Raw genomic sequence first — 27,728 nt, forward strand, 5'->3', positions numbered from 1 at the left:
AAAGGCACTGCGTGGTAAAAGTTGCGTTGTAAAGGATGTTTCCCGGTTAGAAGAGATCAGATTGTACACTACAAATGAAGCACACAGGATTATTTCCAAGTAAAATGAGATAGAGCAGATGACACGGGAGTCGTCCAAATACAATCTACACATGATTTCAGGAAAGGATCTCTGTAATCAGAGGAGGAAAATTAAACAAGAATGTTGTGTTTGTTTCTTATAATAAAATAATACTTTTAAAACTCCCCAAAAGATAAACATGTTTTGAGATTAAATGTGGTAAACCGCTGTAGAACTTTGTATCTAATTCTAAAACCCAGGGACTGTTTTTATAGAGTGGAACAGGATAAAACTTTAGTTCTGTGTGTCTCCGGTTCTTTGCTCTTTGGTATCCACCAGGGCTCTGGTGGATTAATATTGGCCTCTGCAGCTCCTCTATTCATTGAAAGGAACTAGTGACTATTGTGTCTACATATCCTGTATTGTAGTATACATCGGGTACCTTTAGTCATGTGATCCTATTAATTTAAGGCAATAAAATGAAATATCTTCTTCCACCTATATGTAAGGCATTTGGCAAATTGCATGTAGGTTTGATCTAGACGTTAGTGTATTTTTATACATTGAGTCAGGTGCGCACATTATATAACCTTCATGACATGTTCTCAAAAATTGTGAATTTGATAAGGAATATTCGTTGAGATACAGCGTTATTATTTTTCTAAGTGGCACACTATCCTTTTCTTGGCCTGTTTGTAATACGATATAACATTGTCGCAAAAAGGGCTTTACTAATACTTTTGTGACCATTTTAAGATGGCCGCCATGCTAGCAGACGCTGTACCACGTGTTTTTCACGCAGCAGCATCTCAGCGTTCAACAAATCTTTTTTATTGAGGCAGTATGGAGCGGAGAGACGAGAAGGAGACAACGCGCTCGGCCCGAAAACACACGGTGAGACGTAGAATATCTGGGCATTGGTGGTTACATGCCCGTTTTTAGAGGCAGTAGGAGCTTGTCATTTAGGGGTTGGGGGTTTGGACGGAAGCGGGATTTTACTGCGCTCCGTGTTCGTTTGTCCTGTCGTGGTTCTCCTATAATACACAGGCACTGGGAGAACGACTTTTTGCAACCTGATAGGAATGACTGACTAAGAGCTTGAGAGGCTTTTTCAGCTGCCTGAGAGTTGTTTTGGATATCATTGATATAATTTCAGTAACGATGTCTTGAACTCCCTACACTATAGATATGCGATAGTCTTGCTGGACTATTTTTTAGAACACTACATGTTTGAGCTACAATTTGAAGTTGGTACAAATTGGTAGAACTCCCTCTTTTAAATTAGACAGCACGAGGTGCTTGTCAATTGATATACAGTTTATTCATAAAGAAATGAACACTGCTGACATTTTTTGTGTGTTTGTCTTTGGTCTGTCTTCTTTGTGTTCCCAGATTGATGATTACAATCGTTGTGACTATAGAAACTCACCTCCAGAGTATCATTTTTATGCTCTGGCTCCTCGGCAGCTGGTACAAGTGAAGTGGGTTGCCTGAGGGTAAATATTAAGAATACATTATCACACACACATTTCCAAAGGGTGGCGTGCTGGGTTTTTAATATTTCTATTGTGCTTCCTTCTTGACAGTTGACAAAGAACAGAGTGTCCAACAGTGGTGTGGCAACAAGGTGTGTAGCCCTGACGAATCTGCCAAAGACACTGAGGCAGAGAAACATGTTGGCGATAGGTAATGGTATGCGAGAATAGCTACCAGCCTTTTTATTTCAACAGTGCACACCCAGTTTCTATGAATAAATGTGCGGAGAGGTGTGCCTGCTGATTTTAAGCACTTTTGTTTATCACATGCAGATTGGATCTGCTACCACGTTTTCCTACACTTTTTGGTTTGTTGCCTTGGACACACTTTTCTTTTTAACTAAATGACGACCAGTGATGATAAAGGGGCCCAGTCTGGAGATTGCGTGCCAGTTGCCCCGAGGGTGGTGTTCCCGTGAGGTGTCATTCGGGTTTTCACACATTTTTGTGTAGAACTCTGTCTGTTTTCAATCTTACTTGGTGGTTACTTGGTATTGATCAAGGTCTCAGACAGCCTTCGGCGCCCTATACGCGCCGAAGGCGTGCCAAAGGTAAGCCCGTCTACGCCCGTCCACGCCTGGACCGCGCCCAGCGCCAGACCCCCTGGCCCCCGCAGCGGCCATCCCACCCGCCGAACGTACGACGCCGCCACCCTCACTGCACTCAACACCGGCAGACTCCCCGACTGCTACTGAGCTGCCCCAGAACACACCCATGGACCCTTCTCCTGCCAATGCTGCAAGTTCTGCTGCATCAGGACCCACACTACAATCACAAACGCCAAACAGAGCTCCAACAACAACCACCTAAAATGCATCCTGCTCAACACCCGCTCGGTCCACAGACACGCCATTGAACTATGGAACCTACTCGACACCACAACTCCAGACGTCGCCTTTCTCACGGAAACCTGGATGAACGCCTCATCAGCACCCGACATCGCAATAGCCATCCCGGACGGATACAAGATCATCTGAAGGGACCACATCAACAATACAGGAGGAGGCATCGCGATCGTCCACAAGAACACCATCCGCATCTCGACCAGCTCCGACGACACCATCACAGCCACCGAACACCTCCACTTCCAGATACACACCGACCCCAAGACAACACTCAGAGGCACCCTCATTTACAGACCCCCAGGACCCCGTACACAATTCAGCGAAGACATCGCTGACCTTATCAGCCCACACGCCCTCCCCTCCGAGGACTACATTCTCCTAGGGGACCTCAACTTTCACCTGGAGAATAATAACGACAACAACACCACCACCCTACTGGACAACCTCGCCAATCTCGGACTCAAACAACTGGTGAACACCCCCACCCATTACGCCGGACACACGCTCGATCCAATCTTCTCCTCCAGCAAACACATCTCCTTTAATCACACCACGGGACTCCACTGGACTGATCACAGCTGCGTCCACTTCAGCTTCAGAAAGACCACGACCCACCACCACCCGCAACAGGTTCCTCGCAGAAGCTGGAACAAAATTACCATCGACCAGCTCACCACATCACTGAACCAAAACCCTCCCGCCAGATCCACGGACCCAAATCAAGCAGCCATCAATCTCGCACAATGGATCACCCACTGCGCTGACGAACTAGCACCCCTGAAAAAACGTCCTAACAAGCCAGGAAGCAAAAAAGCCTCCTGGTTCAACGACGACCTCAAGAACTCCAAAAAGAACTGCCGCACCCTCGAGAAAGCCTGGAGAAAAAACCCAACCACAGACAACATGACCACCCTCAAGAACGCCACCCGCAAACACCACCAGCTGGTCCGCACCACTAAGAAGTCAGCATTTAAAGGTCGACTAGACAACAACGCCCACAACAGCAAAGAACTCTTCAGTATCGTCAATGAGCTCAACAATCCCAGCGCCGGCAACAACGACATCACTCCCTCTCAAAACTTCTGCAACTCACTAGCCTCGTTCTTCCACAGCAAGATCGCAGACATACATAACAGCTTCGGCGACCAGCCCTCTCCCCCCACCACTGAACCGAAGCCCCCTACCACCACCCTCCGCGCCTGGACCCCAATTAGCACCGAAGACACCATCCGCATGATGAACTCCATCCACTCCGGATCTCCAACCGACCCATGCCCCCACCACATCTTCAACAAGGCCGACTCCGTCATCGCACCCCAACTCCGGGGCATCATCAACTGCTCCTTCAACACCGCTACCTTCCCGGAAAGCTGGAAGCATGCCGAACTCAGCGCCCTCCTGAAGAAACCTACAGCAGACCCCACCGAACTTAAGATCTACCGCCCCATCTCTCTCCTCCCATTCCCCACCAAAGTCATAGAGAAGACCGTCAACAGCCAGCTCGCCGCCTTCCTTGAGTCTAACGGCACCCTTGACCCCTCACAGTCCGGCTTCCGAGCCAACCACAGCACCGAGACCGCCCTCATCGCAGCCACAGACGACATATGGACACTGCTCGACAACGGGGAAACAGTGGCCCTCATCCTCCTGGATCTTTCCGCAGCGTTCGACACAGTATGCCACCACATCCTAGTACAACGACTCAGGAACGTCGGGCTACAAGATAAGGCATTGGACTGGATCATCTCGTTCCTCGCCGGAAGAACCCAGAGAGTCCGCCTCCCTCCTTTCAGATCAGAGGCCACCGAAGTCATCTGCGGCGTACCACAAGGATCATCACTCAGCCCCACCCTCTTCAACGTCTACATGAGCCCCCTCGCATCCATCGCACACCAACACAACCTAAACATCATCTCCTACGCTGACGACACTCAACTGATCCTCTCTCTCACCAAAGACCCAACCACCGCCAAAACAAACCTACACGAAGGGATGAAAGATGTAGCCGAATGGATGAAGAACAGCCGCCTAAAACTGAACTCTGACAAGACGGAAGTCCTCATCCTAGGATCATCCCCCTCTGCCTGGGACGACTCATGGTGGCCCCCGGCCCTAGGCATCGCACCCAAAACAACGGACCATGCTCGCAACTTGGGATTCATCCTAGACTCCTCCCTCTCGATGACCAAACAAGTCAACGCCGTCTCATCATCATGCTTCAACATCCTACGCATGCTCCGAAAGATCTTCCGATGGATCCCTACCGAAACAAGGAAGACGGTCACCCAAGCACTTGTCACCAGCCGACTAGACTACGGAAACACCCTCTACACCGGCACCACAGCCAAATTGCAGAAAAGAGTTCAACGCATTCAGAACGCCTCCGCCCGACTCATCCTGGACATACCTCGACACAACCACATATCCGAACACCTGAGAAACCTGCACTGGCTCCCTGTCAGCAAGAGAATCACATTCTGTCTCCTCACTCACGCACACAAGGCCCTCCACAACCTAGGACCCAGATATGTCAACAATCGCCTATCCTTTTACACCCCCACCCGCCAACTACGCTCGTCCAACCAAGCCCTCGCCGTGATTCCACGCATCCGAAAAGCCACCATGGGAGGAAGATCCTTCTCATACCTGGCGGCCAAGACCTGGAACTCCCTCCCCTCTCATCTCCGTCTTACCCAGAACCACCTCTCCTTCAGGAAGCAACTCAAGACCTGGCTGTTCGATCAGTAGCGAACCCCTCTCCCTTAAGCGCCTTGAGACCCTCTGGGTGAGTAGCGCGCTATACAAATCTCTGACTTTACTTGACTTGACTTGACAGCTGTTTGTTGTTTTATGCGAATGTCAAGAATTGTTGGCCAATAGGTTCTCCTTTTATTTTCTCAAATAACATTGGACGTATTGCAGTTAATACCCCCGAGGAAAAATATGGTGTATAGGGGAGTGTAACAGTGATCAGGATTACATGACTGGTCTGTTATAAAATTCACTGACATAACTTACGTCTGGAGGACAGGGTTTTTTGTTGTTGATAGTTTTTGAGTGGAGGGCAACCCTGTCCGGTTCTTTCCCTCTGAGCTCCTTTTTTGTGATAGACTCAATATTATTGTAACATATTCTGGGGGTTGATATTCAGTAGTACAACCAGTGGTTCACAAATTCCTCTTAATGTATGGTGTGGGGTATTTTATTTCTCATAATATAGGAAGATAACATTATCCTCCCCTTTAGTGGCAGTGAAATATTATGCTCATAGAGTGCAATGGCCGCACCTTCTGGCAGAGGTATTGTGATGTCACAACTCAACCGCAGGATAGCATTTTAAAATGTTGCCAGGTTTTTTAGGCTCGTCGGCTACAAGACAGTCGTAAATGGGGGCCTACAATAAGGCAGAGGGAAATATCAGTTGTTATAAGCCCTATTTTGTGTTACAGGCCCAAGTGGGAAATGAGGGCCTACAAAGTGGCAGAGGGACTCTGACTGCCAATCAGAGGGCTCCCCTGGACAAATCCAGGAAATGTTACAGACCAGCATGTTCCAAGCCCAGGCTCTTTTTCTAAATCTACTTCCTGGAAAAATCCTATAAAAGGGGAAGCCCTGGACAGTTACCTTGTCTTTCAATTTAGGCTAATTGATGAGCTAAGTTGTCTCATTTTCATTTGCTATTGCGAGTAGCTGTGTGCTTTTGGCTCTTCTTGCAAGGGGCCTCTGCATAAAGATGTCTGCCCTGTGTCCCATTTTAGTTTGAGGCAACCAAGGTGTGTGGACTAGTGACTACCGTAGGTCGAAGGCTGTTTTCTACCACATTTCAGATACTGTTGCATTTTGCCTTCTGTAGGGAATGTTCAGGTAAATGTTAAATAAATGCAGTGCAAAATTTGTAAACTTTTTTTTAAAATTTCTCTATTAATTTTCAAACAACTGGGTGAAAAGCGGCCACCCTACTGCAACAAAAAACGTGAGGCATGGAAAAGACATTAAAACAATTTCTGTTGACAGAGGCACTTGCCCACTCTCTGCAGAAATTATATGCATGAACATACACAATGTTATTCCAATGCTACTCCATAGTGCCCACCGTCCCAGGGTCCAGCCCGGTCCCATCCCTCTTTCTCTCCCTCATGGAACATATTCCTCAGCGTGCTGTCATGGTCCCCGTACCTTCCTATATATTCTGGGGCAGCCACATGCCTACTACACCATTTTGTAATAGTGCATGTATCAATCTACGTTGTCTTCCCAGGCCCTTTGCAAAGGGATTTTGCTGCATCCCCACATATGAACCACATCACGTTTGGCATCATCAAGGGGGTGTTACAGAAGAGTAAAGAGTATTGGTCCAAGGACTGCCCCCCCAGATCCCCAGGGTGATCAGCTGGGAGTCAATGCCAGTGCACAGCCTAAGACTGCGAATATCCTCCTTCCCACTCCCTCCCAGTACCTCTGAAATTTGGGGCATTCCCATATGGTATGAAGTAATGTCCATTATTCCCTGCAACCCCTCAAACACAGTTCTGAGTCTGTGCTTCCCATTCAAAACAGTTGAGTTCTGGTGAAAAAAGTCTTGTGGAGCAGTTTTAGCTGAATCAGTTGGAGTCTGGCCAGATGGTTGCTTCTCGAGAGTACCTTCAAGCTGACCCCAATCCAGTCTAACCAAATCTCTTTCCCACTGTCCTCTGAGATGATCCAATGAGGGGTTGTTTTTGTGTAGGATTTTTGAGTATAATATTAGCACAGCATGGTCTGTTAGGGGAGCCTTTAGGACTCAAAATTCTAGTGGGAATTCCTTCAGGACCTCCCTGAGCTCATCGAAATATGGCCAACAGAGATACTTCAGATGTTGGTAGTGAAGGTATTGGCCTCAAGATAGTTCATATTAGTTTTATAGTTCGGGGAACAGTATTATCTCCGGCCCCTTCCACACATCCCCACCTTGGATATGCCAATCAAGTCCCATCTTGCATGACCCTCACCTGACTTCAATCCCTTCAACTGGTCTGTCTCCCATAGCGAGGTTTCTAACATCAGCATAACCCTCCAATTAAGGACCTTGGTAGACTTGTGCAGGAACCCGAACACCACCTCTGTGAGTGTCAGCAATGGAGACATCCCCTGTCCCCGTATAAACATCAAACATATCCCTCCAGAACCACTGTATGCTTTTCAGCTTTCACTAAGTATTCCTGCTGCAAGGAGAAGATCCAGTCATTGACTATATCTACCTGGGCCGGCCAATAATAGAAGCAGAGGTTGGGGAGGGCTTTGTCTCTGTCCAACGGCCGCAGTGTGAAGGATGATGATGCTATCCTAGGTGTTCCACCATCCCAGGGCAGGCTGTGCGTGACATTTGTCGCCTCTCAAGAGAAATCCTCTGGGACCTCAAACTGAGTATTTTGTAGGATGTAAAGAAAATTTGGGAGGTATATAGTTTTGTATAGGGCCGCTCTGCCCATCAGGGAGAATGGCAACTTTTTCCACTATTCCACCTCAGTTTTATAAAATGCAAGGATTATTCCCAAGTTTTCTGATAGGAACAGTTCCTGATCTTTTGCGACACATATTCCCAGATACCTAAACCCCCTGGGCTACCACATAAGTGGGTGATGCCAAGCCCTACTTCCGAACCCCTCAGAAAGTAGGAATACAATTGACTTATGCCAGTTCATCCTCATACCTGAAAAGGAGCCAAACACTTCCAAAATCTCTAGCACCACCCGGACTGCCAGGTACAACAGGATGTCATCAGCATATAGGGATATGGCATCTTCTCAATCGGGTTCCCATCTCAAGCTATGGAATAATGCATTTGATCAAAACCAGCTAGCCAAAGGTTTAATCACGAATACAAACAGCAGGGGGGAGAGCGGGCATCCCCGTCTCTGTCTGGTGCCCATACACAGGGGGAACTTTCCCAAGATGCCCATGTTCACCTTAACCCAAGCTACTGGGTCCTTGTACAATAAATCCACGCAGGACATAAATCTTCCATCAATTCCCATTCTCCGAAGTATAGCCATAAGGCAGTGCCTTTCAAGGGAGTCAAAAGCCTTTAAGGCATCTAAGGAGAGTAGGAGAGTTGGCTCTGCAAGTTGGTCACATTGTGATAGCCAACCTGCTAGCCGGCGAAGATTGTTTCTGGTTGCCTGATAGTTCATGGAGCACTGTTGGTCTGGGGTCATTAGTGTGTCAATCACCTGTCACGGGTGATTAGCTAAGACCTATATCAAAATCCTTATTTCCAAATTAAGAAAGGAGATGGGACAGTAGGCAGTGCACTTTTCTTTGGGCTTTCCCTTTTTATGAATCATGACTATTGTCGCCCTATAGAGTAGACAACACACCCATAGGGCCCTGTTGAACATTGCCTTGTGCATGCCCATTAATTATGATTTTGCGCATTTAACCAACTTGCGGGGGGGGACCCATTGGGACCAAGGGACATTCTACTCTTCATCTGACTAATGGCCTCAGCCAACTCCTTCTAGAGACTCACTGTGGTCCCCCTGCAGCCTTGGCATTGGAATGTCACTTACAAACTACTTAAGCTACTCAGCTGCAACCCTCCCCATAACCCGTAAAGATCTTTCAGATGCGCTGAAAAGGACTGTGCTTCGTCCCGTCATCTCGCTCCACTGCTTTCACCCATCTCTGGTCTTCTTCCTTTTTGCCAGAAGATTGCCTGATTTAATGCCAACTTCATATAGTCTACCTTGCTTTGCCATGTACATCACCCTCGCCTCTTAAAGCAACAGGTGGCTCATTACCTCTCCCCCCTCAAGTATTCCTGCAAGGCCCAGATTAGGGTTGGATATGTAATTGGCCGGGCACTGTACCATCTGTCTTTTGAGCTCCCCATCTCCCTCCTTACATTTACCCGGTACATGGGCTATGAGATGGCCATGCAGGACTGTTTTGTGGGCCTCGCACACAGTGACCTCTGAGTCCACTGTCCCGACAATTTTCTTAAAGTACTGAGTTGTAGTTTCTACCACCAGACTTCTAGTATCCCAAGCAGTCAGGTCCCATTGGTCCAACCTCCACGCCCCTCTCGAACTCTGGATGACAGTTAATAGGAGTGTTCTCAGTAGTTAATGGCCAGATATGCCCCATGCAAGGATATCAGCATGCCCATAGCAACCCATCTGGTGTCATGGCATCAGAAAGTAATGAAGCCTGGACAGAGAGCGTAACTGGTTAGAGCTAAGTGTAATGTCGGATCCCTGGATGTTCCACCCACCACTGGTTTACCAACCCCATAGTGTCTAGAAAGGATGCCAAACGCATATCTCGTCTGGGTGGCACCCCAGATTGCATGATTCTATCTAGGTAACTGTGGTGGGTTAGGTTAAGTTCCACCCCTATCAACAGTATAGACTCCAGGACCTCTAACAATCATGTGGCCAGTCAATTTAACCCTCCTGCCTGCAATCCAGGGACGAAGTAGCAGGTGTCTAACATCAGGGTTGTCCCATTCCATTCTTTGAGAGGTGCACCAGCTTGCCCGCCCAGCCCCTCCCGGGCTCAGTCTGCCACAGCGTGTACCTTTTGCTCCTTCCGCTTTTTCCAGGGAGGGGTCACAAACACTCCCCGCTGGCCCCCACTTGGGCCGGGCCCTAGTTGTCAGCCTGGCATCCTACAGTCCCTAAGGGAGTCCACCATCACTTTTCCCGGCCTTCTGGGCCAAATCCAGGCCCTCAACTGGGTCGTCTCCAAGTGACACCAACTCCGTTGCTCTCCCACTCAGTGAGGGGCATCCATGATCTTGGAGGGCCGCTGTCAGCACCTGCACTCTGTGTCGGCCTTAGCCTGACCTCCACTTGGTTATCTGGCTCACCACCCTACGCCGGGGCCGCACCCGCTATTTCAGCCAACTGCCACCTCACCAGGCTGCTCACTTCCCTGGTGTCATTGCCCTCTCCAAGGCTTACCCTTGTCCCCTCTGGTCTGGTGCAACACAGGGAAGGCACCGTGATTGATGCTGCACGGGGTTGGCTGCTGGAGATTAATACTTGTGCAGCCCTTTGCCCCACCAATTTGTACAAAATTAAGTGTCAGGACCCAATTTATTTCACAGGTTACCGCTGTAGCTTGCACACCCTGCCAGTGCTGCCAAATGCTGTGTCTATCGAAGTTTTAAACGATTTGCTGATGTGCTCTTTCCTAAACTAGACAAACAGCACCACCACGTGGTTCATTGTCAGAAATAAGTACTGGGGTTGACAAATAAGTGCTGATGCTGAGCACCAGCAAACACCAGCACACTAAGCCTTGACTAAACATTAGGAATGTCATTTGTGTTTTTCTATGCCATGGATAGTTGTTTGTCAAGGCCTTTCAGCAAGCTCTTTTATCTGAAGCTTCCATCTCAGCCTAGATCTCTGTCCAGTTTTACTGATGTTTGTCTATATGTGAATTTATCTCTATTCTCTGCATTCAGTTATACAACTGCAGTGACCATCGTATAGCACAATGACAAATTACATTACAAATATTTTATGCTTGGAGATGTACATTAATATGTTTTACTCACAATTTCAAAGAGGGCCTGAATGGTCTCCAGATCAACCACAGAGTTGTCCAAGTTCAAAATAGCTGCGCAAAAAATAAATCATAACCAAGATAAGTACATTATTTGTTAAGCTAAATTTAGCTACTGCACACTAAAAACCATATTGGTGACAAAAAGACAGCAACTCAGGACACATATGACTATAGCCTAATATATAAATTCCAACTCCTTACAAGTCAGGGACAAATATTGTGTTTTAAATTATACTAGGTTGAATGCAGTGCCCGGGAAAACAGGTGGAATAAGTTGTAAATGATGGCTTTGATCTTCTACTAAAAACAAACAATTTCCAATTAACATAACCAAGACAATAAATTGTGTAACATCGCATAGGCATTTATTGGGGCATGGGGCCACTATGTTTACTAAGTCATCAAAAAACAGACCTTCCTGATGAATTGAGTCTCTACTCCAGTCTACTAAATTTTAGAAAGCCTTTGAAGTTTCACAGTGCTATGGGATCTCCCAAACCTGGATGTTCTGCAGTAGCACAGCCCCATATAAATGACATATATATAACGGACTGGAGGTAGTCACTCTGTGGTTCTAGTTAGGATTCCGAGGATAGGAATTCCTCAGATATTTCATTGGTAATCACGTTGTCAATGGTTGATGAATCTCCACAAAACTTTGCAGATCTATTCTTCTTTCTACATTGGCTGATGATGAAAAGTTTTGTTGTGATTATTTAAGGGGGTGCAAATAAAAAATGGGTTTTCCAAAACAAAGTTTTTTCCAAAACATTTTTTATAGACCTTTTAGACAGATTTAGCAGCAAAATGGCTACATGGATTAACAAGTAATTTGGCAGGAATATAGATTATGGTGTAGAAGATGTTCTTTTTGCTATGTGATCTGAAATTGTTGAGCTGTTTTTAATTAAATAGGGACAAAAATGTTTGATGTATTGGGCTGTGGTATACCGGGATACCCTCATGGTATACAGCGGTACATGGCGATGTCGAAACACATTATTATTGGTTAATCAAAGCTCTTGCAAAAATAAAAGATAGCCATATTGTTTAAAGCACACTTTCTATTTATTCTGAGTTTTTACATGAAATATTGCTTAATACTCTTTTTGTAATGCATAGGAATAAATTAGGCATTTTAGGAAAATCTGTAGAGTTAGGGGAAAGTATTTTTAGTGAGTACAAGGGTATCTATTGAATTATAAAGAAAAAATTATATATGACAAACGCCAGTCTACGAAACACCACTTCACTCTATGACACTCCACTCAATGACACATCGCTACCTGCCACTCCACTTTACGACACACCACTTTACTCAACTCTGCGACATGCCAGCCCACTCTAAGCCCATCCACTCTAAGACGTTCTACGATACACCAGTCTATGACACGCCACTCTATTATACTCAATGACACTCCACTCTATGCCACTCCACCCTACAACACTCTACTCCACTCTATGCCCCTCACTTCTATGAAACCCTACTGCAATCTATGACATGCCACTCTATGATACTCCACTCCATGACACAACACTCCACTCTATGGCATGCTACTTTGCTCCATGAAACTTCACTCCACTGAACGCATGACACACCACTCCACTCTTCAATACGCCACTCCTTTCTACACAACTCTACTCTACGCCCCTCCAGTCTAAGACACTCTATGACATGCAACTCAAGGACACATCACTCCACTCTACTGTACGCCATGCCACTCCGCTTTATGCCTCTTCAGTGTAATACACTCTATGACATGCCACTCTATAAAATGCCACTTCACTCTATGATGCACCACTCCACTCTACGCCATCCCATTCTACAACACTCAACTCCACTGTGTGCCACTCCTTTCTAAGACACTCTACGCCACTTTACAACACTCTATAACATGCCACTTCATTCCATTCTGCAACACGCCACTCCTCTATACAACACGCCACTCCACTTTACGATATGCCACTTCACTCTACATTGCTCCACTCTAAGACACTCTACAACATGCCACTCTATAACACATCACTCCACTCTACGACAAATCACTCCACTCTACGCTGCTGCACTCTATTCTACGATACGGTACTCCACTATTCTCCACTTTATGCCACTCCACTCTAACCCATGATACTTTAACCTACTAAACTCTATGTGACATCGCCCTACGCCACTCCACTCTGTGTCACTTCACTCTACTCCACTCTGACGCTTTACCGCACTCTACAACATTCTACATCCCTTCACTTTACCACACGCTATTGCACTCTAGACACTTCACTCTTCAACACTCTACTCAACTACATGCCATTCTAAACAAATTTACTCTATTTGATTCTATGGCACACTACTCCACTCTACTCTAATCTTCTAAACTCTATGACACTCTATGTTCCGACACTCTACTTTAGTCTACCTCACTCCATTCTACTCCATTCTATGACACTGTATGACACTCCACTCTATGACACATAACTCCACAACACTCTCCTCGGCTCTGCTCTAAAACACTCCATTCTACGATATTCTATTCCACTCCATTTTACAATACTCTACTTCACACTATGCCACTCAAAGGCACTACACTCAACGCTGCACTTGACAACACTCCACTTGATGACACGTCACTCTACGACACTCCACCCTATGATACTCCACTCTACGACACTCTGCTCCATTCACAATACAATCAGATATCCTTGTAGTAATCTACCATAAGGCAGATGTTTAACTTACCTAACGCTTACCATTTATCTCTATACTAATTACAGTTGTGTATTTCTGATACCTGACAACATATGAATAATATTGGCAGAAGCTATTGATCTTTTGAGATATTTGCTTAGTTCTGAAAATAACTTTTTACTTCTTTTTTTTCATGTTTTCTGAAAGTTTTTATTTTTGTACACGGTCAACATAACCAACCAAAACAATAGTTTCAACAGCAAACAGGTGGACAACTAAGGCGAAAAACCCCTAAGACTGTTGGGGAGGCACCAGTGAACCATGACAGGCTTGTGATGGATCATCCTATCCCTTGGTCTCACAACAATGACAGTAAGGCAAATGAGAAAGTATGTTGCTGTACTGCTATATTGCTCTAAAATTTGAGGGTTCTGCCTCAAAAGATGAACTCTCACTGAGGTACCAAGAGCAGGTAATGATGGAAGAAGACATGCACTGGGATTTGGTGGAGGGACAGATAGATCAGAAAAAAATGAATGTGCCACTGGTGGGACAGATGCAACAGGTGGTGGTGGTGCACCTGATGATGCGGAAGAAGGTGAGGTTTTGCAGTAGCTGAAAAAGTGGCTGAAGCAGAAGCTCTTGCTTTGCCTACTTCTATCTCCTTCTGATGCCCTGTTTCCACATGCACCAACCTTGTCGAATTAATTGCATGCTCGTTTTTTCTTATTCTGTGGTACCAAAGGAGTATTTCTTGATGTTCCCACAAGAAATAACTTTTTTGCATATGTTGCATGTAACAAGTTTGGCATGATTTTTTTCTCTCCAGGAGGCAATGTAAAGAAATACCAGACAATGGATTCTTTCAATTTCTTCCTCAGCTCTACCTTTTGTTTCTCCTCTTACATCCTATGCCCCACCTCTTCTTTCTCCTCCTGTAACAGGACAGAATCTTCTTGTTGAGACATTGCAGTTTTGCAAAACCAACAAGGTGGCTTCTGAACAGAAAATGTTCACTCTCAGACAGAGCACAACCTTCACCTTTGAAGATCTTCATTGAAATGAGGGTAAGGGGTATACACTACAGATTTCCTACAATTGACAGAGTTGAAAGACAATGAACTGCTGTTTGCCAAAATCAAACCTACCACTGTGGTATCGCTATACTATTGCTGTACCTCTATAGTTCACAAACCCAAACTTGTTTCAATATTAATACATGTGCAATTAGAAAAGATAACTAGACATAAAAACCTGATCCATATTTTAAATAATTTTACCTTTGGCGTAAAAGGTACCATGGTGCTTTTGAGGAACAGCAAGTGGAAGGTAAACAATCACACAGTTCATGCAATCGTTCATAATGAACCCTGGCCTATCTTGACATTACTGTGATACCCCCCCAAAAAACCATTTAATATCATATTAAAGTATATTATATTGTTTTAAACAACTTTTAGTTTTATTTTTTACAGAAGCATGCAAATTCAATGAAGAAACCAAAGGTTTGAGGTTAGTTATAGTTAGGTAAACTTAATTATTGACGTCAATGGAAAACCAACTTAAACTACACAAAGCTTAGGAATTCAAAAGTTATAGTTATCACTTTACAGTGTCAACTTAAAGTTACCATGTGTTTCCCCGCTCACAATCTACTATAACTCTTGCACCTTCATACACAGTGTTCCCAACTCGCAAGGCTCACAGCATTACCTATAACCCAGCCCAGTACCCTGGACTGTGATTTCATTTATGGTGTCATCTGCAATTTCATGAGTTTTGTTTTAAATACTGTAATTTAACATGCTATAAGTGATGTAATATGAAAGGATGTAATCAGTGGATGGAGAATCCGCGAGTTATAGTTAATGTATTGTGCCTAGCAAGTGGAGAACACTGTGTATGGAGATGCATGAGTTATAGCTATAGCAAGTTGTGGGTGGAGCTCAAATTATAACAGCATTTTGTTTTGTGTGCATTTTTTTTATCCTTTTACTCAGCCTCAAGCTCATCTATTGCTTTCCGCACTCCTTGTTGCTTTCCCCACCTGCTCCCTCCATTGTTTCCCCACCCCTAGTGGTCCTTAAAATAATTTGCTAAAAAGGTTTTTGGAGGGCCCGGCAGCTGCCATTTGATGCTGGACTACTCCACAATAAAGAATGGCACCAGGCCAGCTAACACATACTGGGACTGCTCAGTATACTACTAGCACACCCAATCATATTTTGGTGCAGGTATCACACCCAAATACCACTTTCAAGCTACATTCGCTATCACACCACTAACAAACAACTACTCACATCATACAGAACACAACAAACCTCCTAACAACAGAATGCAGTCTACATGAAATGCAGCAGGCCTGATGAAATGCACATTCGAGCCAGCCTACTACACCTACTACACCACCTGGGGCTTTATCCTTCATTGTTATTCACAACCTTTATGAATACTTCATATTAATAGCGGATTTTGGTAATAACCTCTGTTTTGACACTATGTTGCAGCTGAGCTCCACCGGCTGTATATGGCAGCTCTGAGCCAGGGTAAAAATCCTTTAACGGGTTCACTACGAGCATGGCTTACGGCTTGGTACGTGCTAGCAGCGAGCGGCTGCACCCAACGTGCACTCAACCGCTGGCGCCTTTATCTTGCTCATTGATTTGGCCCGATCCCCACTTTCACTCTGGGATTGGAGAAAGAAGGTTGAGGTATGTGTTAAGTGAGAAAGTACCTTTCTTGCACTGGTATGCCCCCACTTTTTTCTGAACTGCTGATGTGCTTTGACTGAGTGTGCCCTGGGTCCCTGCCAACCAGGTACCCAGGGCCTGTGTTCCTTCCCTAAAAGCTGTGTTGAAACTCAAACCCAATTGGCATCTCTGGCCACCCGTCAGCTCCTAGTAAATGGTACCCTAGGTACCCAGGGCCTGGTGACCAGAGAAGACCCCTGAGGACTGCAGCACTTATTGTGCCACCCTCAGGGGCCCTGTACCCTGACACCCACACACTGCCTTTGCAGACTGAGTGTCTAGGTACAGAGCTAAACCAAGAGTCGACATGGCACACAACCCTGTGTGCCATGCCCACAGAACCACTGCCCTGGCATACTTAAGTCACCCCTCTAGCTGGGTGGGTTATATGCGAGAGGAGTGGGCACAGGTGCATGAGCCCTGTGCCCCTACAGTACCCAGGGCCATTCCTGGGCACTGTAAGTGCAGTGATGCCATTAAGAGTATATGGTGCTGGGAGTTTGTCTTTACGAACTCCACAGCACCATAATGGCTACACTGAAGACTGACAAGTTTGGTACCAAACTTCTCAGCACATTAAACCCGCACTGATGCCAGTGTGGGATGCCCACAGAACCCACTGCCCTGGCATACTTCAGTCACCCCTCTAGCTGGGTGGGTTATATGCGAGAGGAGTGGGCACAGGTGCATGAGCCCTGTGCCCCTACAGTACCCAGGGCCATTCATGGGCACTGTAAGTGCAGTGATGACATTAAGAGTATATGGTGCTGGGAGGTTGTCATTACGAACTCCACAGCACCATAATGGCTACACTGAAGACTGACAAGTTTGGTACCAAACTTCTCAGCACATTAAACCCGCACTGATGCCAGTGTGGGATTTAATGTAAAATGCACCCGAGGGAATCTTAGAGATGCCCTCTGAAAACCTAACGTACAATCCACGTCTGGGCTGAGTTGCTGCAGAGGCTGCCACACAGCAGAAATGTTAATTGACCCCTGGGTGGAGAGCCCCCGCTCTCCTGGGCCTGAAACAATGCTTATCCTGGGCGAGGTGCTAGGTCTCTTCCCCCAGGATGGGCAGGGGGAAGCTTCAAAGGCATGTCGCCTCTGTGAGCTTCTCCAGACCATTTGCTGTACCCAGCAACTCGCCCCCACCAGTTCTGACCCCCACTCTGGCGGGAAGACTGGTGGGAAAAACTACTTTAGGAAGGGGGTGTGCCAGACTGTGCCAACCCCACCCCTCAGGTGGGGGAGACGAGGTGAAGCACGACCCCGGGCTCTGGCCAACTTGAAGATGGGGAGCCCTGCCCAATCCCAGCTAGGCTCCTGCCCCCCTCCCACGGGAGAGGAGCAGGCTAGGGGTTGCACCAACCCCAGAACAGGGACCTATTGGTCCCGGTCCTTCCCCTACCTGTAACACCCCCTAAATTCAGTATTTAGGGGCTCCCTGAACCTTCCTTCCTCAGATCCCAATACCAAAAGAAGACAGAAGATCAAGAAGAAGAAGACCCGCCGCGCAGCTGCTAACAACAGGACGACAACAACTGACTTGGCCCCAGCCCTACCGGCCTGTCGATCCCGGAACCTGCTCCCGCCTAAATCCCGGCGACTCCTGTGGACAGCAACCTTGGGACACCCAGAGGACCTGCCTGCCTTGACCCTCTTAAAGATTGGGACTCCCATCAGCAGACGCTCTGCTGCAACAACCCCCCTGTTACCAGCCAGGAAGCTCCGGACCAGCCCACTCTGCACCCGCCGAGCCAGGCCCTTGCCCGAGTGATCCAAGACCACGAGGACGTTCCCCCGGCGACTGGGACCCGAAGTCCAGTGCCCAAAGACCCTCCTCGATGAACCAGATGATGCCTGCAGACTCAGAACCAGGGGCCCCCCAACCGCAACCAGCTGAGGGTAAGCTTTTCCGACACCCAAAGACACCCCTGCACCCAGCGCCCTACAGCCCCCTGTGCCTCCCTTTGGGGTACCTACCTGTGCTCCAAGATCCCAACTTACCTCTCGACGTGCTGGTTGCCCCTGGAGAGTCTCTGCCCCGAGCCTTTGTTACCTTTTGACTTTTTCAATTGGATAACATTGAGCGCCCGACAGCTCAAAAGCACCCTGCACCCAGCCGCCCGAGTACCGCTGGCCTTGCCACCTTTGTCCTATCCTGCTTCCCCCTTTGCCCTGAGCAAGTGACCAGGAGCCCAGCTCCCACAGCCGCTAGCCAGCAGCCACCAACCGGAGGCCCCCGTCCCCCAGTGGATAACATTGGGCCTAACTACCTCTGCACCCGGCCAAAATACTCACCTGTGATTAGGAGAGGAGCCATTACTTTACCTTGTAGCCCAGTGCTGAAACGCAAAAGTAATCCCTAGCGGGTTTACTAGTAACTTGTATTTTCTCTATAGGAATCCATTGTCTGCTTTTCTATGACATTTCTCCTGTCTACTTTTGAAAACTAGATATATTCCTTAAAAATCATACGAAATACTGAAACGTAATTACTTACCTGTTTTGAGTTGAGACCCTAGTGCTGGCCCCAGGAGACCAGTACTGGATTACAAAAGTAACAAGATCGTACTTTACCTGCAACCTGAATTTTCTCCCATTGGATAACATTGCCAGATTTCTGTTGAAAAGTTTCTAAGTGTGAACTTCTAAAATAGCTTTTATTCCTGAAAAATCTCCACAATACATAAAACGTTTTTGCTAAACTGTTTCCAGCTTAGACCCCAGGACTGAACCTAGGAGCCAGTCCTGGAATTACCAAAGTAATCTACAAAGTAATCACCTGGGTTTACATAAGGGAATCCATTGAGCTCAATGCTAAATTGTGTGTAGAATTGTGTTGCCTACTGCAACCCCTGTACCTATTGTCTTTACAAAGTTTATTGCCTTTCAGCAAAGTACTCATCTGAGTCCTCTCCTATTGCGAGCAGTATATTTTTGATGCCTGTTGGTTCTAGAAATAAAACAACTGTATCTTTTGATATAAAAACAATTGGCCTGGAGTTCAGGCTTTGAGTGTGTGAAACCTTTTGCTGACTGAGTGTGTACAACAAATGCTTTAAACTGTCCTCTGGTACTGCCTTACTGCTCGACCAAGCTACCACTTTAGAGAGTAAGGTCACACCTGGCTTTAACCTCTGTTATACCTCTGGGGTTTGTGGACTCTATGCACACTGTACCTAACTCTGGTCCAGTATATATAGAGCCACTCTCACACATGTTGGTTTAGCAATCACTGTTGTATTTCTATTATTTATCGGCTCGGACGTGAGATGGCCTGCGTATCTATTACAGCCAAGCGCATGGCGGTCTCTCTTTTACATCATTGTCGTATAGTCTTGGAGATAGTTTCGTTATATTTATTGGTTAAGACCGCATTGGGAGTCACATGAACAGTTACCATTACGGCTCTCCTGGGCAACACCCTTGAGGAATTTACTGCTGTGGAGAGTTTTATCATTAAGTCACACCCGCACATCCTGTAGATCGTCACCATTGTTACGCTGGACAGGGCATTAATTAGAGGCCGAATATGACCGTACTGGTTCTGAGTTTATTCCTCTCACTAACGCACTAAATACACAGTTTCTTATGTGATTGATGGATGATCACACAATAGACCTTTTGGATTATTTCTACCGTCATACATTGTGGTGCCACATCCAGGGGCTCAGCACGATCTTACAGCTTTATCTTCTTGCTAATACGCTACTACACGGCTATCGATTTGGCGCAAATTACACATTAGACTAGTTTCATTATTTCTACTCTCACATATTGTGGGGCCATATTTAGGGGCTCAGCAGATCATATATGATCAGTGCTTTATCTTCCGGCTAATGCGCTATTACATGGCTATTAAAGTGGTAAATTACATACTAGAACAGTCTGTGTCTGTTGGACCGCCCATACCACAGCACTGTCCTCTCCTCTGTTTGATAGGTTTGCCATTTGACTGGGGGGATCTGATGACACACAGTCTCACCACAGATGTTTGTACATGTACTCTTGACCGTACTTTTTCCTGTTACTTAGTAAGTGAAGGTTTTGCTCCCGGAGAGGTATTTGATGTCTCAGTATGATCAAGTAGCTCACAATCTAATTTTCATCTTCTCTGACATAGACGCTTTTTGGTGCTCACTCACCTCGACTTCATAGCCTGAGCCCATGTGCTGTTTGCCAGATTGGGTAATTAATATCTTTCAGTATGAACATTTGCATCCTGTCATGATGGCACTCTTAATATGGAGTATTCAATTGTTTTCAGGTGCTCTTTTTGCACTGTCCTGGTGAAGACCCCACACTAAGGATTGAATCACCTTGAATTTCTAAGGAGTCGAAACGTTGACTACTACATACCATTATACAAGCTCTGGCGACTGAAATTCATTATCACTGTCCTTAAATGCTATGTGTACTTACTGGAATATTTGCCCTGTGATAGGTCGGACAGGTTTCACTATGTAAATTTTATGTATATTTGTCACATTACCTCTCCCTTATCAATTACCCTCACTCACTCACTTTGATCCAGAACCCCCTACCCTTTCTCTCCCGCACTAGAGCACCATTGTTGCAAATATAATTATGATTCTATATGTATGAACCTCTAGTAAATGAGAGGGACCCACAGACCAAAGGGGTGGGGTACCAAAAGACTATAAGTCACAGCAAGAAATCCCCTTTGGACAAACTTTCAATAGCATTCTAAGCTTTATAGACACAGCCTAAAAGCATTAATGCTTACCAACACAACATTCAGTTCAAACACTGGAGCAAACAGCGAACATGCAAAGATAATAGCAATGAAGGATTAATTAAAAAAGTATACAATTTATTTAAATTTAAAAAAATCATATATTACTAAGCAAATATTTCATTTGATACACAAATCAGCAATAATATATTGCAAACATACAGTGGGAGACAGTGATAATAAGGAAAATGATTCCTATAGCTTAGAGATAGCTGCACTAGTATAAAACACAATCACACTGCACAATTCGTAGAATATCGTAATTGGAGTGGTTATTACAAAAACTTAGTGCAGAATAACTCAAAAATTGCATCATCGCGTTTCGGTGGGCATGAAAGTAGAAAGCCAGCACCTTCTTCAGGATTAAAATTTAAGAATCCCACACACAAATTTAATATCTGAAATATAAAAACAACATATACATATAAGATACATATTTATTTGAATATTTTTTAAAAACAGTTCAAAGCTACATCCCTCCATTTCGCTAAAGGCTCCATAATCTATATCAGTTTGTTCACATACAATGGCACAGAAATGTATTTTAATAGAGGCAACATCTTTCTAGTTACAGCACATATTGTTCCAAGTAATATTATGTGCACTGCCTCTAATAGTTCTATTAATAACTGATGTGTTGACAAATGTCAACATCAACCTTCCACCCATTACTGGAGTATTGAACCACTGTGATTGTTCTTTGCTACAAATAACGTGGCATAGGCATCCAAATGAGAGCTAATTTGGTTTACCTCATATGATTCGCCAAAGGGTCCTTCACACTCTCCAAAAATAAATCACTATACCATAAATATGGTTATCTAGATGTAGGAAATGAAGGAATACACAAATTACTGATATGGATAACGCAATGATGAAGGATAGAAAGCGTGATCCTATCTTTTCGGGTGGCTACGCAATAGAGAAAATATCTTAACTAGTGTACTATCAGCACGCATCTTAAACAGGCTAGATAATCATACGTCCTGTCCATAGCAGTTCGAACTTGTCGACAATATATTCAATGGGTTGGTGATGTCTAAAATAGTAAAAATATGTGCTGTAACTAGAAAGAGGCTGCCTCTATTAAAATTAATTTCTGTGCCATTGTATGTGAACAAACTGATATAGATTATGGAGCCTTTAGCGAAATGGAGTGATGTAGCTTTGAACTGTTTTTAAAAAATATTCAAATAATTATGTATCTTATATGTGTATGTTGTTTTTATATTTCAGATTTAAATTTGTGTGTGGGATTCTTAAATTTTAATCCTGAAGAAGGTGCTGGCTTTCTACTTTCACGCCCACCGAAATGCGTCGATGCAATTTTTGAGTTATTCTGCACTAAGTTTTTGTAATAACCACTCCAATTACGATATTCTATGAATTGTGCAGTGTGATTGTGTTTTATACTAGTGCAGCTATCGCTAAGCTATAGGAATCATTTTCCTTATTATCACTGTCTCCCACTGTATGTTTGCAATATATTATTGCTGATTTGTGTATCAAATGAAATATTTGCTTAGTAATATATGATGTTTTTAAATTGAAATAAATTGTATACTTTTTAAATTATTCCTTCATTGCTATTATCTTTGCATGTTCGCTGTTTACTCTATATGTATGAACAACTGCGTTGTCTATAAGAAGTGATTAATGCTTTGAAAAGAAATCGCATTCATTGCGAATTTTACAAATTTGGTGTTGCGACTGCCACCATTTCTTTTTGTTGCTGCTGTGACCACTTTTTTATTGTACTACAACATCATTAGGCGTCACAAATGTGTGCTATACAATATATAAATAATATCAGAACCTTTTACATGGAGCCACTAACTAGAAGAATCATGCACCCGGTTGCATTTTAGTTTTGATAACGCTTTTTTCACTTTTTTATGTGTCTGTATTTAATGAACAGGGACTGGTCAAACCGCAGAAATGTTAAACGAGGTGTCAGAAATTGATCCTAAAATGCATATCTTATCAACACTAAGCTTCATATGCTTTTATGGGCACGGTCTGTTGTCATGCAAAGCATGCTTGGGCCCATTATCTGATTATTTATAAATTCTTCAAGAGTTTTCAAAATTAAGGTTTTGATTGAAGGTGGCTTAATATTCTTACTGAATGAAACTTCAAAACGATTTCTCATATACAATATCAAGTCCCTTCAAGCATTTACAGGTAAAATATTAGCAGATTTAGAGTCCTAGTAATGAATTTGACAGTAGAACAGATCAAAAGATCAAATATTTGTATATTCATGTGTGACATTGAGGTACGAGGAGTGATGGTTTACATATTAAATTTTCATTAGAAGGGGGAACATTAAAAGGAAAAATTTGTGAAATGTTATCCTAAATTTCAGACCAAAATTTAAAAAGTATTTGATACTCAAATAATATATGTTTACATGTATGTGGTTCCTTATCAAAATGCCAATAATCCACTTTGTCAAGTACTTTTGCATTACCCAGCTTAACAGGACACCAGTAATAATTATTTAAATAATTATTTAAGATGAATGAATTTGTTTGACAAATGGTAGTTGGTAACCAACTTGAAATATTATACAGGCAAACTTTCTTCTACTTTTCTTTTACGTTACGGAACCCACCTAAATTAAATAGGTTCATGGATTAGTAGATATCAATTTTTAAACATTTTAGAAGCAATGTGACCAGGGAATCTGTGTATACTGGAGAAATGGTCAACATCTGAATATTGAACACTGAGGACGTGGAATAGAGCAACTATAAACATTAAAAATAACATTAAAAAACATACCCTGTGGTATTCAAAAGGAGAAACTTGGTTTGTATATCAACAAAAGTTAATAACATATTACTTTGACAGTATCTGAAATGTAAAATATACCAGCAATAATCTATCCTTCCCAACAAGAGATAGGTGTATTCAGTTTAATCATGGAATTATACAATACGGATACTTTTTAATGGGGCATGGCTTAACATCATGGCCGCGTAGAAGTCTTTCCTTTGAGCTCATCGCGGCGGCCCGCACATTGTAAGCATCCTGATTGATTCTTGCCCCTAATAGATACCGCAATCAAAGCAGGAAACAGAGGTGATTCACGCCCGCACCAATCTCAAAAGTACGTAGATCGGGACACCAGTACAACACTGCTAAGACGCGGACTAAACCTCCGGAGGACCCGGGCGCCATCTTGGAACTGCGAAGACCTACGGGTGTGGAGCGCTGTGGAGGCCCGGGATGCAATTGGGCTGTTGAAGCGGCTGAAGGCTACGGAGCCACATTGGGGGCATGGCCGAGGAGGCGACGATCCTGCTTCCACAAGGGGACTAAGCAGAGAACCACGACAGAGGAAATTTGGTGGTCGTTCCGGTACCGCACCTGGATCCCAAGGGATAGCCTGTGATACGGGTGCTGCCGACGGTTGGAGCGGCGCCCCAAGGCATGATCACCGGACGGGAATCTGTGCCCTCAACGGGGTCGGAGCTGCAGCAATAGAGAGCACAGTGCGCACTGTGGCTTGCCTCAGACCCGGGGGGGGGGGGGGAAACTTTGGGGAAGACAGGCGACTACTGGCGGTAAGATCCAGTGACATGAAAGTGCGGCGAGAGTGACATATTGTGTGCAATGCTCGTGAGACTATCAGTGAACGCCCTACCTAATTAACTGATGAGAGCACATGACCTAAGGCAGCTAAAACGGTGAGCGAGAGACCGGAGCAGAGTCGGAAGGGGGCACTGGAGCAGACTGTGCGCTAGGCCTAGTGATTGCAGGATTCAGCTTGGGGCTCGAGTGCAGGTGGCAAGGGTGTGATTGGATATGATTTTCCTGCCCCCTGGAAAGACTGTAAGGTTGTGATCTCCAACGCAGGGGCAAACACGGAGGCCTACCGGAAAACACTGGCTGCCTCTGTACTATGGATCTGGAGACTATGCAATTTGACAAGCCATAGTGCAAACTGTCCAGAGACAACCGAGGTGCTAAGACCGAGGTCCCGGTCAAGAGGGAGACAAACCAGATCATACGGTAGCAACGGCCACAGCTGACCCTGCCGAATTTAAGTGGTACGCGTAGTAGGTACTGCCTATACTTGAATAACTACACAGGCTGGAAGCTCAGGGAAGCATGTTGAGACTTGAATCCTAATCAGGGCAACAGGGAATAAAAAGCGGAGAACGGATAGAGGAATCAATGACCCACATGGGGAAAGACAAGGCTCTCAGGGCACAGACGCATAAAATCTCTAACTAAGCACAAACACTGATACATGGACCGGAGCAAAGGGAGGACAATGTTAATGGTGATCAGACACCTGTCAGGAGGAGTGAGAAGGAACCACCCACGCTCACAGATATGATCCAGGCCACACAAACGACCAGAGATGATATGGTCACTAGAATAGATGCAGTGGCCATAGATGTCAACCTATTGAGGGTCGATTTTAGGAAAGACTCAGACAGGGTGACCACCGTCGAAAAAGACGTGGGTACGCTGCAGAACGAAATGAAGTCTCTCAGCGTCGCAGTGGTTGAACTTAAACAACAGGTCATAAAATTAGACGAGAAGGCGGAGGACCCTGAAGGGAGATCCCGAAGTGACAAATTAAGATTCACTGGATCTCCCGAAAAAGCAGATGGACCCTCATCAGAACTCTTTCTAGAGGATTGGATCACTAAAGAAATCGCCCCCAAGAAACTCTCCAAGTTTTTTACCATCGAGCACGCACACAGGGTTCTGGTACCTCCTTCCCGGCCCGGAACACTACCTAGGGCCATCATCGCAAAACTGTTTAACTTTAGAGACAGAGACTTGCTCCTATAATTGCCACTTAACAGAGGTCTGTTCCTGTTTGAGGGACACTCCATTTTGATATATCCAGATTATACTCTTATACTCAGAGAGTACAGGAACAGAGGAAATCTTACATTGTGGTTAAATGAAGATTACGTGATCTGCATTTTAAATACAGCCTCATGTTTCCTGAAAAGTTAAGAGTTGAAAATGAGGGACGCAAGTTATTTTTCCATTTAGCAGGGGACACCAGTGAGGGGTGTGTTTGAATGATGCATGGACTTATTCACGGAGTCCTCAGGAAACCAAATTGAGACAAATCTGATGCAAAAACGGAGACGGTCCAAAAGACAACACTGGTCAGACTCAACAAGGGGCCCGGGTCGGATCAAGGTTCTCCAAGATGGCACACTGCAGGCATCTGGTTCAGAGACAGTGCCAGAGTCAATAGTGATGACACAAGACCCAGAGACAGACATCGGGGAGCAAGGTAGTGGACATGAATGATGATGTCCTTAATTCTACGGGGTGGCTGCATCAATGTGTAGCAGTAACAGCAAGTACACACTGGTGTGGAATTCTGTAAACATGGTGTGGGGGGTGATAAGGGTTGTGTGAGAATCAGTACTAAGAACTCTCATTAACTTAAATGATAGGGGCACGAGCAGGCGTCTGCAGGGCAGTGACGCCCCCACCAGAGTTTGGGCCAACGAGGGACGCTTGAGAGCAATCTCGCACCTTTGATGGGTTCAGACCTCTAGCACAGCATCAGTTTCTATATAATTAACCAAATTCTCAGGCTTGGACAGAATAGCACCTGGACTGTAGGCATTTATGCTGGAGTCTAACCGGATATCCAAGGGACGAGTGTTGGGAGGTTTGGAGCGGTATGTGCTGAATTTTGCACTAGACATAATGCTAGCAGCTGAAATCACACGACTGCCAAAGGGGAGGGAAGGGGTATGGGACAGTTTATCAGTTACAGGGGTTTATACAAGGTAATGGGGGAATTATGCTTTCAGGTTATGTAACGTGAGGCTGGAGGAGGGAGATGAATGGGGAAGGAAAGATCTGAAAGAAGCGAACAAACACACTGATACTAATGGCTGCACAAACTTTGGTAATACTTACGTAACATTAGGAGTATGGCGGGTCTGGAGAAACGACGCAGAGCGCATGCTTTCTTGAAAAGATATAAAATAGCAGTAGCAGGATTGCAAGAGACGCACATATGGGGGGCACTATCGCGAGCGTATGCAAAAGATGAAGAGGACAGCTTTACGCCACTTCATATTCGGGATTCCCACGTGGGGCTATGGTGTGGGTGGCTCCCGGAGTCCCCTTGCAACACTGGAACCATGTCCTGGATCCCGGGGAGATACATAATCCTACATGAGAAATGGGAGGGTAAAGAGTTGTGTATTATTAATGTTTACGCTCCAAATGTAGATTGCCCTGATTTTTTCCCTGCTGTCATAAAAGCAGCAACACCCTACATAGGTGCAGAGATGATCCTTAGTACTGCTCGCGAGATTAATTAGAACAGAAAAGGAACAGATACCCATATTGCAACTTCAAAATAGTAACGGGCCCTATTACAAACACAAGAGGCAATCCTTAAGGAACTCGCATCACACGTGGAATCTACGTGCCCGAGTGCCCCACGAACCCACCCACAGGAGTTACAAGAATTCCTAGCTGGTATGGTACTCCCTTTATTGGAAGACTCGGATGCCGAAGCCCTTGGGCA

The 27,728-nt window shown here is 45.1% G+C and overlaps 1 protein-coding gene across 1 annotated transcript in view; it reads right to left on the reverse strand.

The window, feature by feature from the left end:
• Positions 1–27,728, reverse strand: part of LOC144762748 (uncharacterized) — a 712,524-nt gene that overhangs the window by 341,120 nt on the left and 343,676 nt on the right. The window contains exon 11 of the mRNA XM_078648000.1: positions 10,986–11,047. Within this exon, the coding sequence (XP_078504126.1) occupies positions 10,986–11,047 (62 nt within the window). The remainder of the gene's footprint in view (positions 1–10,985; positions 11,048–27,728) is intronic.

This window comes from Lissotriton helveticus, chromosome 6 (genome assembly GCF_964261635.1).
Source record: "Lissotriton helveticus chromosome 6, aLisHel1.1, whole genome shotgun sequence".
NCBI classification, from domain to species: Eukaryota; Metazoa; Chordata; class Amphibia; order Caudata; family Salamandridae; genus Lissotriton; species Lissotriton helveticus.